This window comes from Haemaphysalis longicornis, unplaced genomic scaffold, assembly GCF_048455015.1.
Source record: "Haemaphysalis longicornis isolate Haplotype H1 unplaced genomic scaffold, Haemaphysalis longicornis Haplotype H1 scaffold_2, whole genome shotgun sequence".
In the NCBI taxonomy this organism is placed as follows: Eukaryota; Metazoa; Arthropoda; class Arachnida; order Ixodida; family Ixodidae; genus Haemaphysalis; species Haemaphysalis longicornis.
The window spans coordinates 88,925,262-88,941,904 of NW_027526295.1; the positions used below are offsets into that span (position 1 = coordinate 88,925,262).

The 16,643-nt window shown below is 45.9% G+C and overlaps 1 protein-coding gene across 3 annotated transcripts in view; it reads right to left on the reverse strand.

Annotated features, from left to right (window-relative positions):
• LOC144169036 (cytochrome P450 3A24-like) overlaps positions 1-16,643 on the reverse strand; it is a 74,662-nt gene that overhangs the window by 35,735 nt on the left and 22,284 nt on the right. For 2 of the 3 annotated variants that reach the window (XM_077698029.1, XM_077698028.1), the window contains exons 6-11: positions 13,108-13,357; positions 10,217-10,347; positions 7,225-7,285; positions 995-1,064; positions 268-376; positions 104-192 (exon numbers count right to left, since the gene is read on the reverse strand). In XM_077698029.1, coding sequence (XP_077554155.1) covers positions 104-192; positions 268-376; positions 995-1,064; positions 7,225-7,285; positions 10,217-10,347; positions 13,108-13,357 — 710 coding nt within the window. The remainder of the gene's footprint in view (positions 1-103; positions 193-267; positions 377-994; positions 1,065-7,224; positions 7,286-10,216; positions 10,348-13,107; positions 13,358-16,643) is intronic. The other variant, XM_077698031.1, reaches the window with a different exon arrangement.

A 16,643-nucleotide genomic window follows, 5' to 3' on the forward strand; every position in this document is an offset into this window, starting at 1 on the left:
AAAAATATTATCAGTTGCTTGTTTGACCTGTAAGCCTAGAAAAAAGTTTTTGATTTTTAACAACCGATATTTTATACAAAATTGTTAAAAATTACTCTCTCACCTAACGTTTTGATAATAAACCCGCATAGATTCTTTTAAAACCATGTCTAGATAATTCAGTTGTCCTGTGGCTTCAAAGCTGAGGTTTCCCTGAAAGCAAAAAGGTTTCAAATCAGCGAAATAACAATCTATGCGAAAGTGGTAGGGGCGATATTTTCATCTCACGTTTATTCCGCTGGTGGCACGAACATGCTCTCTGAGTCTCTCCTGGATATCTGGGTGCTTTGCCAGTAAATACAGAGCCGCTGAGATCGCATGGGGAGTACCGTACAGCCTGCAGCCGTTTATTATAAACAGTGAGACATGACATATTGTCAGAAAAATAATTCCTAATTTGGTTACAAAACCACTGTACATTATATTGATAAGAACCGCACAAAATACCAATCTCTTAATCTTAAAGATCAAAACGTTGTTGCTTTCTTTTAGCTTCGCTTGACTGACTTCTACACAAAATTTGTGATCGGCGTCTCCTATGAATCACTTATAAGTGTCGAGAAAACAATTTGAAAAAGTGTAGAAAAGATTGCCATCCAACCAGAGTTTCGGGCCAATGTTCATTTCAGAGCATAAATTTAAAAGGAATATATGTCAAGTCCAAAAGTCATGTGCACTGCATATGCTTAACGGAGCCCTATTCTAGACACTTCTTCCTTTTTTTGCCCTGAGTCATTTTATTGCGAAACTGGTTACTTTATTACTCTCTGCGTCCAGTTCGCAGTTATTTATGGTTTAGACTATACTACTGAACTAAGGTTGAGAGGTTGACCAAATACGATTCATGGCTGTCCGCCATGCGTTGCTCTGTGCTTTGCTGCAGTTGCTCTTGGTATTTCAAATGTGAGAGGTGTGTGTGCGACTGCTTTTAGCAATAACTCAATAAACAACTCACCCAGTGAATACATACACGCAGGCGTTGATCAGTACTTCTCTAGGGGAAAGCCGCACATCACCTTGTCGCTCTAAAGAAAAAAGTGACATCAGTTCAGCGCACTTCGATGGAGGCGTTTGAGTCCAATAACTAGAGCAGCAGCATAATTCTTTTTGAAAGGGCAGTTTCTAATGTTGTGCCATACGTGCCTGGCCCCGCTAAAAACTCAAAAGCTGAGAAGTAACGCTCAAAAGAGGAGAGCACAGAAATAGCCAAGAAGTGCGTTGGAAAGCGGTGACGAGCAGGGAGCGACCAGCATGGGTGGGTAGTGCGCGCATCAAGAAAACAAACCCTTCCCGTGGTGGGAATAAAACCTGAGCCCCTCGGGCCATGAAACCGAGAGAGAGAGAGAGAGAGAGAGAGAGAGATAGAGAGAGAGAGAGAGAAAGAGTGAGAGAGAGAGAGAAAGAGTGAGAGAGAGAGAGAGAGAGAGAGAGAGAGAGAGAGAGAGAGAGAGAGAGAGAGAGAGAGAGAGACTTGTAATTGAGTATTAGGTGCGGAGTGGTTCCTTACTTTGGTTCCACTGGCCCTCTCAACCCGCGGAAGTTGATCTTCAGGTAGGGAGCTGGACAGACGTATCTCACACTGCCCAGATGATGGGAAAATGGGTGGCAGGGCTGGGTTATTATTGCGCTCTAAAGCAATGCCCTCAAGGGTTTCCTGCTGGTTGCAGGATTTTCATTTGACGACGAATTGTGGTGGGATTAACGAATGCATCCTGAATCGATGTATTAGTATTAGTCTGAATGTCTTAAAATCAGTCTCTGAATCTGCGTCTATCCGATTTCCCTATCACCGCATTTAAGGCCCTCAGCGTTCCCTTTGGGGTTCGTGCGGACGTAAAACTAGGAAAGCGCTTCTCGGCGGAGCCGTTCCGGTGAGGGCGGCAGGTCGGGAATTGTGTGCGCCTAGTGATGACGTAAGGTCTGACGTTCAGGTGTTCTGCAGTCTTTAGTTGAGAGAGACGGCGTGCGCTCGGCGTCATCAGTGTCTGATCTACCGATAAGAAGGACTGACATAAGAAAAGCAAAGTTTAAGCTCGAGAAGCTCAGCAGCTCCGCTGTTTCGCGAGTCTGTGTATCTAAATTGCGATGGTGCCAATTTTTTTGCGTTGAAGTTATGGCTAATGCTCTTGAAGACTTTCATAGCAATACGAAATTTGACATATACATTTACAGAGCACGGTGGTGTATGGGGAAGGAAGATCGCACATTTTGAAATTTAAGAAGACAGGCAGGCGGCAAGTGTAGTTAATGTGTGCACCACACGTACCTGGCGGAAATAATAAACGTTTAAGAGTCCCCTCTACGATTGTTAAAAGTGTACGTGGGCCGATGATGCACGTATTTTTGTACGCTCAACGCCGCAAAAATTGTCAATAGCTTTTTAAGATGGTACTGATTTAAACGTTGTCTTCACTCCTTGCAGTTGGGGATTCAATTTTACTGCGCATTGTGGTTCAGCTGTCAACGGCTGCCGGACTGCTCTGAAAATAGTTTGTTACTGTAGTCGTTATTGTAGCGTGTTACTGTAGCCTGTGCTTCTCTGTGTTACTGTAACCTGTGTGATATACGCCTTAACGCGATGGCAAGTAAAAAGGGTGACACTTTGACCACATTTGCCCAGCCACTCGCTGAAAAAGCGCCTAGCAGTATAAAAGAAGTAGCCAAGGTTTTGACAGACATGACTTCCAAATTTCTGGACGTGATGAATAAACTAAAAAATGAAGTAAAAGAGCTGCATTCTTCGAACACTTCTGTGCAGGCAGAACTTGGGTTAGTCAAAGAGGGGGTGAATTTCATGAACGGAAACTTCGAAGAATTCAAAACCGAAGTTATCACTCTCCGTAATGAACTGAAAGAGGCAAAACATCTTGTCCTTGAATGCCAGAAAGAGAACCGAACACTAAGCAAAGAACTCGATGAGACGAAACAACAGCTAATTGAACTGAAGCAGTACAGCAGGAGGAGCAACCTCGAAGTGAAGGGCATAGCTTTTACTGAGAATGAGGATATTCTTAAGGTCGTTGAAGGAATCGCTTCGCGTTTGTCTACACGACTGTCCAGTCACGACATTGAGATTGCACATCAATTGTCTACAAAGGCTAAAGGACCACCAAACATTGTTGTTCAGCTTGGCTCCCGAACTACCTGAGACATATTTTTGTCGGCAGCAAAGAAAACATGTCTGAACGTATCGATGCTTGGATTTCAAGGGGCGGGTCCCATCTTTGTCAATGAACATCTATGCCCGGAAAATAAGCTTCTTCTGCGGAAAGCAATCGAAAAAAAGCGCGCGAAAGCCTGGAAGTTTGCCTGGGTCTCAGACCGGAAAATACTGATGAGGAAAGCTAAAAAATCAAAAGTAGTCCACGTTACCTGTGAAGCAGACGTACAAATATTACTGGCAATTCTAGCATACAGCCGCAAAACGAAGCAAGCGACACAAACTCTAGCCCATGATTGCTCCCAGAAAAAAAATATACGTGTGCTTCACAGTAACGTCCTCAGCATAAATAAAAACCTCAACTCCCTTCTTTCTTTTATCGTTAAGCAAGAAGAGTCGTTTGAAACCATGGCGACACCTGAAACATTTCTCAGAAAACACGAAAATATAACTATTCCTGGTTGCATGACAATATCGCAGCCACCAGCCTCTCAGTTCCGTGGGGGTGGTGTGGCATTGTCCGTTAAAGATAGTTTACAATACACCATCTTATCATCAGTTTCTTGTTGTTCGCCGGCACTTGAAGCATTATTTATAAAACTCGAATGTGGGCTCATAGTGGGTGTTGTCTACCGACCTCCGCATTCAAGCCTTGCCGGGTTTATGGATGAAATCGGAATAATCATGTCTTCTTTAACGTAGAACAGCAAACGTCGCGTCATAATTGCCGGAGACATGAACACTGATACAGCTTTAAACAATTTCATGGATTACACACAGTTTCCTCGATCATACAACTTTCACAACCTGATCACCACCCCGACGCGTATAACCACGTCTACGGCAACATCAATCGACCATGCGCTGACAAACAGTGATACAGGTATAAATGGAGGCGTCTACGAAAAACCAATTCTGGACCACTTGCCAACTTTCATACAGATTAACACCCTTCCTATGGTAAAAACTGTTATGCCGACACACAGAACCAATATGAATTATGAAATATTCCTTAACAAGCAGTTGCTTATCAGACCGAATCATATCTATCATGAAGACGTAAATACAGAGTTCTCGAACCTGATTACTAGCCTAAATGAGCGTATAGGCTGCAGTAGCCGAAATGTAGGATCGTCGCAACTCTATAAACCAATTTGTCCATGGATGACCCAAGAAATTCTAAGCATACATAGTAAAAAGGACTATCGGTATCATAAGTGGCGACATCACAAAGGAAACGAATATTACCTCACCAGTCCAAATGGGCGCATCAAAAATCAGTGTATTTAATGAGAGCCGGAAAAAAAGAATGTTTTACTCGCCGCATTCAAGATGCCTCAGGGAACCCTAAAAAAATGTGGGAAGTGGTTGACGAGGTCACGAGAAATTAAAAAGTATGCTCCACCCTCCCCTAGCGTTACAAAAGACACCCTTAAAAATTTAATACTTTTTAAAACCATTTTAGGTCCTGAAATGGATTCGAAGCTTCCCGTTTGGACAGTGTTCCTCTACCGCCAGTTGCTATCTCTTTCGCCCTTCAGGAAATCGAAGTCAACGAAGTATTGTCGGTTGTTGCGCAGTTGACAACAAAGAAAGCAGTAAGCGCAGACCGTATTTCTGCAAAACTAATCAAGAAAATCAGTGATATCATAGGACCAACCTTGTGCCGCCTGTTCAACCATTCGTTACTTGAATACACATACCCGTCGTCCTTAAACATAGCCAGAGTTACACCGATATATAAGGATAGCGATACTTCTGACTCTTAAGGCACATTCACACTTGCGACGAAAGCGAGCGAAAGTGACGAAAGCGACGAAAGCTACGGACATTTCTGTCACTTTCATCGCGCGACGAGAGCGATCGCTCTCGACCAATTTTTTCGCCTCTGTCGCGCCGTCGCTTTTGAAGCGGAAGCAGGAGGCGAGACTTCCTGACGTCATATCCTGCCAAAGCACCCGGATACTGTGTCTCCACAAGCGGCGAAGCTCCCGTGAAGTCTCACTCTGAGCACGAGACAATAACAAGAGCAGCAAAAAATGGTCGTCGCCCGTCGCTCGATGTCGCGTGCAAGTGTGAACAGCAAGGGTGGCGATGGCTTTCGCCTTCGTCCCTTTTCGCTTCGCTTCGTCGCAAGTGTGAACGGGTCTTTACAGCTACAGACCTATTTCTTTTCTAAGCGTTATTATAACATATTTAAAAAAAATTCTCCTTAACGCATTTACAATTTTCTAGATAAATATTATATTATTTTTCCACAGCAGCATAGATTTCGTTCGAAGCATTCAACTAGCTTGGCCGTGGTTACAGTCAGCCAGTCGGTCAACAGTGCGCTAGACACCAACAAACTAACTGCTGTTATCTTTCGAGATATGAAGAAGGCCTTCGACATGGTCAACCATGACATCTTGCTAAACAAATTAAAATATGCGGGTTTTGTGATAGGGTGCTTGAATTTTTTTCTAGCTATCTTACAAATCGTCAACAAGTTGTCTCAATAAAAAATGTGACGTCATTTATGCAGTACTTGCGAACAGGGGTAACGCAGGCCTATACTCTTGGTCCTTAATTTTTTTCCCTTAACGTGAATGACCTGCCTCAGATATTAACCTCAGCCAACTCTGTTATGTACGCTGATGAAACGGCAGTTATAATCACTGCCAATCCTACTACCGAACTCGAAAGCATCTCAAGCGCTGAGCGGAAAAATTCTCAGACTGGTATCTGAGGAACAAATTGACAGTCAACACAAAGAATAATAACTATGTACTTTTCTATTCACGAAACAGATCACTCGGTTTGGCTGATATCAGATTAGCTTTTTGCCAAGCGCAGCTTGAATCAACCAACCTTTTTACGTACCTTGGTGTGATCTTAGACAAGCATATACAGTGGAAACATCACGTCGACGCAGTTTGCGGGAAGATTGCGTCTGGCTGCTTTGCTCTAATTAAGTTACGTGAATACTTCGACGCCGATGTTCTGCGAGTCCTATACTTCACGTTAGTGCACACTCATCTTACGTTTTGCATCGAGTCGTGGGGCTGGACATACAATACTTACCTAGAGCTCCTGAGGCGAGATCAAAAACGAGCTCTTAGAATAATTACGCTTTCTGGCTACTCTCAACCCAGCAAGGCGCTGCTGTCTGACTTACGCCTATTACCATTTGATCTACTTCACGAGAAAAAAATACTGCTGATTGCTTTCACAACATAATAACAAACAACCTTCCTTTTGACGTGTCTACACTTAATAACCCCGCACGCGCTAAACAGGGCCATACCATTGGAAACTTTAACTTAGCCGTAAAAAGATATGTTTACGGTGCACGTATGTTGGGATTTACTGGTGTCAAGATCTAGGACAGCCTTCCACATGACGTAAAAGTTGCTAAGAATTCTTCTGTCGCAATAAAAACGCACTACCTTAAAGCAAATGCACTTTCAGATCATGCTTGCAGATGTTATTTGCACATTCTCCGACACTTATACCCCATTATCGAATTACGGGATACTTGTTATACAATGTGATAACATACTTCATTTTAAGTGATTATTGTGCTTTAATATGATGTATTCATTGTAACCTGAGTGAGAAATGCAATTGCCGTTGTTATTGATGGTAAGTATTCAACGTGCTTTTGTTTATTTCACTGGCGTATAGAATTGTATTCATTCAAGAAATATGTGCTCTAATGTGGATCTAGAGTGCCTTTTAACAATATTTAAGTTTTCTGTCGACCATGTGTACTGACAAGTGTTGTCTGCAATTCTTGCACTTTTTTATTGAACCCCGTACTAGCCGCTGTCTATGGGCCAAACAGTGTTCGCGTATGTTTTGTAGCGCCACAAAGAACAATAAATTGAATTGAAAAATTGAGTTGATGTTAACCAGGCTTTGGATTCTTCTTTCATAGGCGCCTGTATAAAAGTCAATATCTATAAAAACGACTTATTGTTTGGCAAATATTAAGTTGGCTACGGGGCAGAAGTCAGAGGTGCGAATAAAAAAAGTATGCTTACTGTCAGAGCCAACGAGGTCTTCTTTGTCCAGGAGGAGTTGTAAGAGGTCAGCTTTCTTGCCCTTTTAGAGAATGAAGTGAAAAAAAAAGGATAACTGACCGCTCATTATGATGAACTGAATGCGATAACATTAGTGTCGAATCACCGAATGACCTTTACGCCAGTGTCTGCGCCACTCCGTTGTATTCGGGGTGACGTGGAGGGTTGTTTCATTCGTTTTGTATGAGGTACCGCTTGCGTTGAAATGTCAAAATGTTGGAGCAGCGCCGTATGACCGCAGTTATTTCATAGTTGCTGTTGAGGCGGACGTTTCGCTGTCTGTTGCAATAGCTTCATGTGCTGCCCTATCTGGAACTGGGCTCTGTTTTCTCTTCGTGGTGGGGAATTTCAATTGCATAGGCACTTGGTTGGCTGCTGATTTGTCTGCCTTCGCCAGGTTTCCCCACTTCCAGTCATCTTCAGCGTTGCGTTGCCTCGGCCAACTGATTTTTACACAAGCTCTTAATGTACACGGTCGATATTCCATGGACGCATACACCACACCGACAACTTCAAAATAACTGACGCCGTATAGAAGGTAACGAACTCAATTTTACGTTCAGTCACGAGGCAGTGCCTACGCTGGCGCAACCATCTCTATATCTGCTTGGACGTCATGTGTCCAGTGGCGGGATTCCGTTGTGTTTCCTAATTTTTACCAACATTCTTTGCCCTCAACATCTAAACCTTCCTTTTATCGTTTTTGCCGGTAAGAGGCTTGGCCAGTCGCCTATCCTAGCGCCATTATCGAAAGCGTGCTCAACTACCCGCCAGATTTCTCCTGTTGTCTTCAGTGGATGTCTATACTCTGTTTTGCCACTCGAAGGCCACAACCAATTTACTATGTTCACCATTAGTGAGGTAGTATTGTCTAGCTGCGGTTATCCAGGTGCCGCTGAGAGGCCTGGCCAGTCGCCTATCCTAGCGCCATTATCGGAAGCGAGCTCAACTACCCGCCAGATTCCTCCTGTTGTCCGCAGTGGATGTCTATACTCTTTTGTCACTCGAAGGCCACAACCAATTTAATATGTTCACCATTAGTGAGGTAGTATTGTCTCGCTGCGGTTATCCAGGCGTCGCGTTCTCGTTTTGCATTCCCGATGCCCCTGCACGGAATCCCATGAAGAATTAAATTTACCTTTCTTCTCCATTCAATTAGTTACTCTGTTCAAGGGAACGTCATTTAGAGAATTCGTTCAACTGTTTTTACTTTTTCAACTGTTTTTATTTTATTTTATTTTATTATCGCCCAATTTGCGTTGCGGGAACGCGGATTGGGGAGTTGCGTAGTAACCAATGCCTTCGAACAGAAATGCTTTCTTTTCACAGTATTTCAACAGAACGCTTCAGGACGAACGCTGTATGCCTCGGAACTTGACGCCTCAAAATTGCGCACGGGTAGGTGCCGGGCTTGCAATGAGCAAAAAACCCCCACTGCCTGCGAAGTATCAACATACGTCGGAATTCTACAGCAGGCCCGACCATTAGCGTGAAAATAATTTTGTTCAGTAGCCGGTTTTACTCTTAAAGGCGTAGGAGGTGTCTACAGCACCTGCCGCGGTGGCTCAGTATCTGAGCCGCCCGGCTAAAGTGTACCTGTGTGGAATTAGGGTACGCAGAAATGATCTGTGGTGGTCGCATTTTATCCGGAACCGTCCACTACGACGCGCCTCATAACCTAACGGCAGCTTGTGAACGCTAAACCCCTCAAATAAATGAAATTCGGAACGTGTAGTCCTCTAACGTTTTAACAGGAAAGCTGTTTATTCCGAAATAAATTTGTGCGGCGTAGACAGACAACTTTTAACGCATGTGAGCGCGCACCTCGCTGCGACCTCCCGGCGTCGTCCGGGCTTGCGCAGGGGCTTACGCCGCATGAGGAGCTCCCCCCCTCCCCCCGTTATTGTCGTCGTCGTCGTGTAGTGACCGGCGGGCCACGGGTCCGGCGCAACGAATACGATGACGACCAATCTGTCAAGCCATCCCTTCATAATCCACACGTAGACACGGCCACCGGACCAGCTGACGAAGAAGTGCAGGTCTTGCGAGACGAAAACGCGGTACAAGAGGATTTACGCTACGCCCAGATGCCGTGGGGAAGACGACGGCGAAAAGGATGGCGACGATTTCTATTGAATAAAACGCTGTAGATACTTCAATGGACATTGCTTTACAGTGCCGTCGAAAACGGCCTTGCACTGCTAGGGTCCGGCTGCTCCCTCTCTCCTGGGATCCCCTGCCAGTGTGAGGAGAAGGTAGGTCGAACGCGAGCTCTCTTGTCTCTCCAGCCTTGCGCGACTACTGCAAAATGCGCCATTTTTTTGTAAGATGTATGAGCTGCATCTTAATACCTGCCCAGATACTCCGGCCATTTCTAACCAAGCAAGAGGACACGACGAGACAGGGCAGACACAGGACCAGCGCTATTACAAATTATGCAGAACCAACTTGCCCAGATTTTTCTCTTGTTTTAGCTACCCCAAGGTCATTAAAGGAATGAGAAGACGTAATGCGTCTATGTTTTCTTGTTTCTGGGTCAAAGTTTGCGTAGTACGTTTTTTCTTTGAGTATATCAAGATTCATAAAATTAGTACTATTACGGTAATAATTTTGTACTGAAGGCCGTTATAATAAAGCACTATCATTCTTTTATTCAACATCAACTCTGAAATATTACAGCGCATTCGTACCTTCTTTTCTACAGGTGCAAAGTCGTGATGTTCGAGTGCAAATTAACGCGCTTATCCCTTACTATAGAAGCAAAGATCCGTCAAATTGGAAAGGGAACAAATGGTTTGGAGCTCACAAATTTCTTTGCCTTTCTCCGGAGTATCTTCATTTTTTCACATCTACCCGAAAAACACCCACAATAACAAAAGGTCCATCGGCAAGGTCGGCCACCACCTGTGAGCACCACATTTTAAATGCGCAAGAAAGGAATGAACGTGCTTACTGAAATATTGTGTCGCCGTTGCTCGACAATTGGCTTCATGAAGGGTTGAAGCATTACGACGAAAGAATCACTAAGCCACCCTGTCATATTTACAAGCCATAGCCATAGCCAGCGAAGCTCTGGCACACAATCTGAAAAAAAAGCAGAAATCATTACAGTTTGCTTATGCAAATTACCCATAAATGCAAGAACTAGGCCTTTTTAGGGTTGAAATGGAACTAGGCATTTTGTTTTGCAGAAACAGGCACTGCTGCTGTGCTAGTAGCGGAATACTGCCCGAAAACAGTGCACAGGGCTGAATATAGAGGACAGTTTATTAATTCACTGTACGTACGCACGGCTCCAGATTTATTGTGCCCGAACCTAGAAGCACCTACGCGCAAAGTAATAGACTGGTTAGTTTATTGATTGCATCTTATATGCTGGGGCCCACAGCAACCTTAACTAGCACCATTTCAACAAGCAATGGGAATATGTGCTACTATGTAGGTATGTACCACTTTGGTAGTACAACGCAAACTTACGGTTATGCGCTTCGTGAGGTCTAAAGCTTTGCCTTGAGGCATTACAATGTCAAGCGGTACCCGATGCTTGACCCACCCACAGTAAGTTTCCCAATAATCAGCTACTGACACGACGTTATACGACAAATTCTGACGTTATGCCGAACGGCCCATCTCTAGGCCGAATGTCACGTAACTTACAAGTTAGGTTTTACGCCTTAAACAACGTCATACACATTGGAGGTCGAACTGTTGTACTATCGTCAGCGCATTAACATTTCGGAACACGGGATATAACGTGGAAAATACGGACAGCTTTACGAAAGAGGCTTTCCACAACAATTTTCGCGAAACAAGCGTATGAATTAAGAATTGTTTTATTCAGGCCTGCACCCCGCACTGCACTGCCTTTTCGATAAAGCTGGGCACTCAGTGCGTAAACGATAAATAAAACAGCTTCAAGAAACAGGGTGCAGAATAGTGCGAAACCTGCGGAGGTAAGCCAACAGTGCACGTGCTATAAAAACAGCTTATCAACCGTACTAGTTTGGATGGAAATAAATAAATGGCGGTTAACACAAAACAGTAAGTGCCCCGTTAGGCAAAAAATCCTTTGTTGTGATCAGCAAATGACTCCAATATTCTGCGCGTCTGAAACTAAGGAAAATTTACAGCGGATGCTTAGTACCGGGCACAGAGCAGCAATTTCTGGCCGAGGTACTTGGTGATCACCTATTCTAGTAATCGACGTGTTTGTTGAGTACATTCTAGAAGCATTTAAGATTTATGAAAAACATTGACAAGAGTATTGCAGGCTCTCTTGAGAGTGACTTCCGAAGTCGTTCCGCTCGTTGCCCAGGAGCAGCCTCTTCGCCCAGGTATGTACATTCAGCTTTCAAGGGGGCTCACAGTGCACGTGCGGTAGCGGCCTACCCTCCATTAGAACAGCCGTATCTTTTTTCCCGTGTCACCCTTTCTCAAAGGGTGACACATAAGGTAATGCTTCAGCACTACTTCTTCCCTTTCCTGCCGCGATCACGGGCTCACGGTCCGCGGCGCCCTACGTTTGCTGCGGCGTAATTCCCGGCTTATGATTCTCGGCTCGCCAAACTAAACCCTTTTATGGACGATTTTTAGCACCTCACAGCTATTTTAGTACCTCACACGTTCCTTCATACATAGAGCATTCTCCATAAAAAATGGCAGAAACGCGAATCAAGCTAAGCACTAATACTCAGCGCCTTCGCCATAACTAGCGTCGTGGTCATCGTAAACTCAAGTCTGCTTACCTGCTTTGAATGCGGAGACATTATGGCTTCCTTTGTTATTGCTACATCGGTGGGGGTGAGACTGATTTTATGAAGCTACCATAATACCGATTCGTGGTTCACAGTGGGAAGCTAGAGTTTCCTTCTTACCGGTCACACACTCTCTCAAGAATGCCGACCAATGGCGAATGGCGATGACAACTTGCGTCCCAATCTGACCTCCGATTCACAGACGGCCATTTGTCTGCGACGTCTACATGCTTCCCGAAAATTCCCGCATACCTACTTATGGGAAATGGCCAGTGAGGGTGATCGCAACCGCCAGCAGCTTGCCGCAGATTCACCAAATCGGAGCGCCACAACGCTTTCGCATTCAAAGCACGTATACGGATTTTCACGTCCCGAGTAATATTCCAATAAAATGTACTGAAAGAGGACTTGTAAGGCTTATCGATGGATTATCGATTGGATCGATAATCCATCGAATGGATTATCGATTGATTCGTAGGCTCAACGTGGCGACGCTACACAGGCGATGAGGCTCGCCGTAGTGAGTGCTCCAGACTACTTTTGGCCCCCTGGAGGTCTTTATCGTGCGCTAGAGACCTTTATTTTGGATGTGTTTATTCTGAAGTACTGGAAATTTTTATTCCTACAGCTCGCGCGGGATAAACATAAAGCAGGATAAAAAGCGCTGGGAAGTCGTTATCAAGGATTTCACCCGCTCGCGTAACCTAATGCTGACAGAAATGTGGGCTAAAATAAAAGTTTGCAAAAAAAAATACACGCTATCTTCTGCTATAACTCAACCCTTGTTGCCTGAGTTCAATCGTTCACACACTTGTACTAGGGCTCACGAAAACATGGGCAGGCTACTGATAGCCGCAAGTACACTTTGTAATTTGCTGCTAAACGGAAGGCGTGCGTGTGCAAAGCTTAAAAAGCCGCGACAATGTTCACATTGTCGCGGCTTTTTAAGCACTTCAGTGATGGCACACGAGGTGTATCTCCTTAGAAAAATGAAACACTTTGTTCCAACTTAAATTTTTTCTCAACATAGATGAGCCTACCTTCGGTGTACGTAAATTATGTAGTGTGATAAAAATTTAATAGAACATACTCGCCACAACCGCAATGCCATCAAGTCCGAGGCTTTGCAGCAACCGCACAGCTGCTTCGGTAAGAAGGTCTAGGGGACCACCCGTTGGAGCAGTCAAAGCACCCATGTCAATGCCGAAGCCTGCCTTCATTGTAGCGTCCAATGCGTATCTTCTCATCATCAGCATGACGTTGACCGGTCTTCCTGAGGAACTTCTTTTTGCGATGCAATCAGCCATTGTATCAGAGGAAGTTCGAAAAACACGAAACGCCTGGAAAGCACAAATTGCTTTAGAGAAACCGACAAACACAGAGGCATTAAAGAGAAACAGAGTGCTGGTGATGGGCCTGTATGTACAGTCGCGACCACTGATACAGGGAACACGGACCGGCTGGCCGCGTTCCACGGAGCGCCATGTTGGTCGTCACGGAAGTATTGCGGCGCAAGCGCAATCAGGGTCAGCGGCGAAGTTAGATGAACGTCGTCTGCTACGGCTCATCCCACTTCACCGCCAGCTGCGAAACCTAGATTGCTCGCACGCTTTCGACTACACAAACCACGCGTGCGGCGAAGTGGGAGGAGCCGTAGGAGAGAGCGCGCAGCCGCGCTCCGCCTCTGGCTTTGAATCCGCCTGCGCTGCAATAGAAGCGCTGTTCCAGAAGCGCGGTCACGCGTGCCGTGTTCCCTGTATCAGTGTCCGGGACTGTTTTTCTCCAGAAACCATAACTAAACTACGCACTACAGTACACACTACGCCTCATTAACCGCACCCCCAACAGGAATGCTTTCATAAAAGAAGCTGGTTTTCTACGCTTCATGCAGGCTTTCATCCTCAGCAGCATTATATCCGCACATAACTTCACGTAACTATCTTAGGCAGACGCATACACTGTCAACAGCAAGAGTGCACAAGCAGGCCATCGGTCTTCCCCTCAACACGTCTAGGAGGAGCCTTTTTAAAGGGCAAGCTCTTAAGCGTCCCCACTTGTGTTTTTTTGTGGCCGTCATCCCTCGATGTCACCGAGCAAATGAAGACACCTTAGGTCGACGAGACAGAGCGAACATAAAAGCGGAGGATGCAAGTATGTCGATAGTGTGAGTAGAAAGGAAGTATGCCGAGGCGGCGCAGAACTAGGGAATAATAAAAACTAGCGACTTGTTCTTTCATGTCTGTATCTGCATGTGCATGCGTGTGTGTGTGTGTGTGTGTGCGTGTGCGTGCGCGTGTTCAAGATCACAAAAAGCACAGCAGCTCCGCACGCGCTCTGGGCTGTACGTAATCGCTATCAGTTTGAAGGAGATCGCTCGAATGGCGAGGAAACAAGCAGAAGTGCCATGTTAAGGGTTGTATCATATTTTTATAATGCAAGAGACTACGGGGGAAAAGAAGCAGCGCTATCCTTACCTCCACAATTCTACCTATTGTCACGAAGCCAAAGACGACGCAGTAGTCTTGAAGAGAGGGAGCGGGAGATAAACGCTTATTAGAAAAAAAGGAGATGTCACGATTGTCTTAGGGGTGGTGCCATCCTTCCAGTGCCCCAGACTCTTCTGCTCCTCTCCGGGCTCGAAGAATTACGTCCTTCTGAATCCCAAAATCGGAGCTGGCCAGAGCTGCCTCCCATAGCGCGACCGTATTTGTGGTGTTGTTTCCTGAAGGCCAGATGATAGGGCAGGCCCATGTTGCATGAAATAGGTTGAAAGGGTTTCTGCAGAAAAAACACGCTTATTAGAGCGAACTTGTGCTTCCCTAACAACTCAAAGAACACAGGCGACGAAGCAGCAGTCAACAAAATGACGTGTGCAGGCGAGCTTCGGCGAGTCGAAAGCTGCGGCATCTGCTCTGCGTCCATTTATCAGTCGGCGGGAGGGTTTCCCGAATAGTCGAATTGTATCTAGAATACTGTAGATCAACAAAGATTATTCTTGGCTGGTGATGCAGTTCGAAGCACTCTCCCTATGAAAGGAGATAACACGTACGTCCGCTTTACTTGGCCTACGGATAACACAGATAACATAGCCGAGCGCCGCCTGTCGGCAAAAACAAAACATAAACAAACAAACCAAAAACATGGTTTGTGGCACTACCCCAAGCCTCTAAGAGAGCATCGACCCGATGCTAAAATAAAAGACAGTCCACACAAACAACAAAAAAGCCTGTCATCTTGCGTTGTAAGGTTTTAAGTGAACCACGTGGACGACTTCGGGCCGCATGCGTCGTCTTGATATTCCGGAACCATCATCGGGGATCACCTCGTTGTTGAGTTCGCCAACACGTTTTAGAATCCGATAGGGTCCGAAATATCGTCGCAGAATCTTGTCACTGAGTCCACGTCGTCGGATGGGTGTCCAAACCCACCACTATCTCCTGGGCGGTACTCGGCGTCTCGGCGTGGGAGGTTGTAGCGTCCGGTATCCACCAGCTGCTGGTCCGTTGTGCGAACTCGAGCGAGCTGGCGGGCCTCCTGCGCACGGTGAAGGTATCCTTGAACGTCTGTGTTGAGGTTGTCGTCTTCTACGTGAGGAAGCGTGGCGTCGAGCATCGTAGTCAGCCGTCTTCCGTAGACAAGCTCGAGCGGTGTAATCTGCGTAGTTTTATGAATAGCCGTTTTGTACGCCAACGTGGCATACGGAAGGCCTTCGTCCCAGGTCTTATGCTTTACTTCGACCTGCATAAATAGCATGTCCGCGATAGTTTTGTTCCGATGTTCCGTTAGTCCGTTCGTTTGGGGGTGGTACGCCGTCGTTCTTCGGTGATCAGTGTTGCTGTAGAGAAAATTCCTTGCATGAGTTCCGCAGTGAAGGCTGTTCCGCGGTCCGTGGTTAGGATTTCAGGGGCTCCATGTCGCAGCACAACTTGGCTTATCAAGAAATTTGCGACTTCTTGTGCAGCCTTCCTCAGAAGAGCGGTGGTCTCTGCATAGCGCGTCATGTAGTCTGTCGCTACGACAATCCACTTCTTCTGGAATAATGAAATATGGAACGGGCCCAAAAGGTCCATTCGAATCTATTGGAAGTGCCTCGGTGAGACGGCGATCGGCTGCAGATGTCCGGCGGGTTTGGTCGGTGGAAGATTTCGTCGCTTGTAGTCTCTGCAGCTCCGGGCGTAGTGGGACACATCGGTTGTAAGGGGGGGCCAGTAGTACTTTGCCTTGATTTTTCCAATAGTGCGTGCCATGCCGAGATGTCCGGACGACGAGGCGTCGGGTTACGCTTCCAAAGGTTCGTCACAAAGGTCTGCAGGAATGACTAAAAGATAAGTCGTTCTCGGTGCGGGTTGAAATTTTTCTTCACGAAGGCGGTGTTTTTGAGGCTGAATGCTGGTATGTTGCGTTTGAAGGCCCTAGGCACGGCGGCGTTGCATCTTTCGAGGTAGTCGATCATGCAGCGGAAATCGTTGTCGGCAAGCTGCTGGGCAACTAGGTAGCGCTCCGTAACGACTCCGAAGAACGCACTTTCTTCGGAGTCTTGAGGTTGCTGGTCGACGGGGGCGCGGGACAGGCAGTTGGCGTCGGAGCTTTGCCTGCAGGATTTATAAACCATTCTAAAGTCGACTT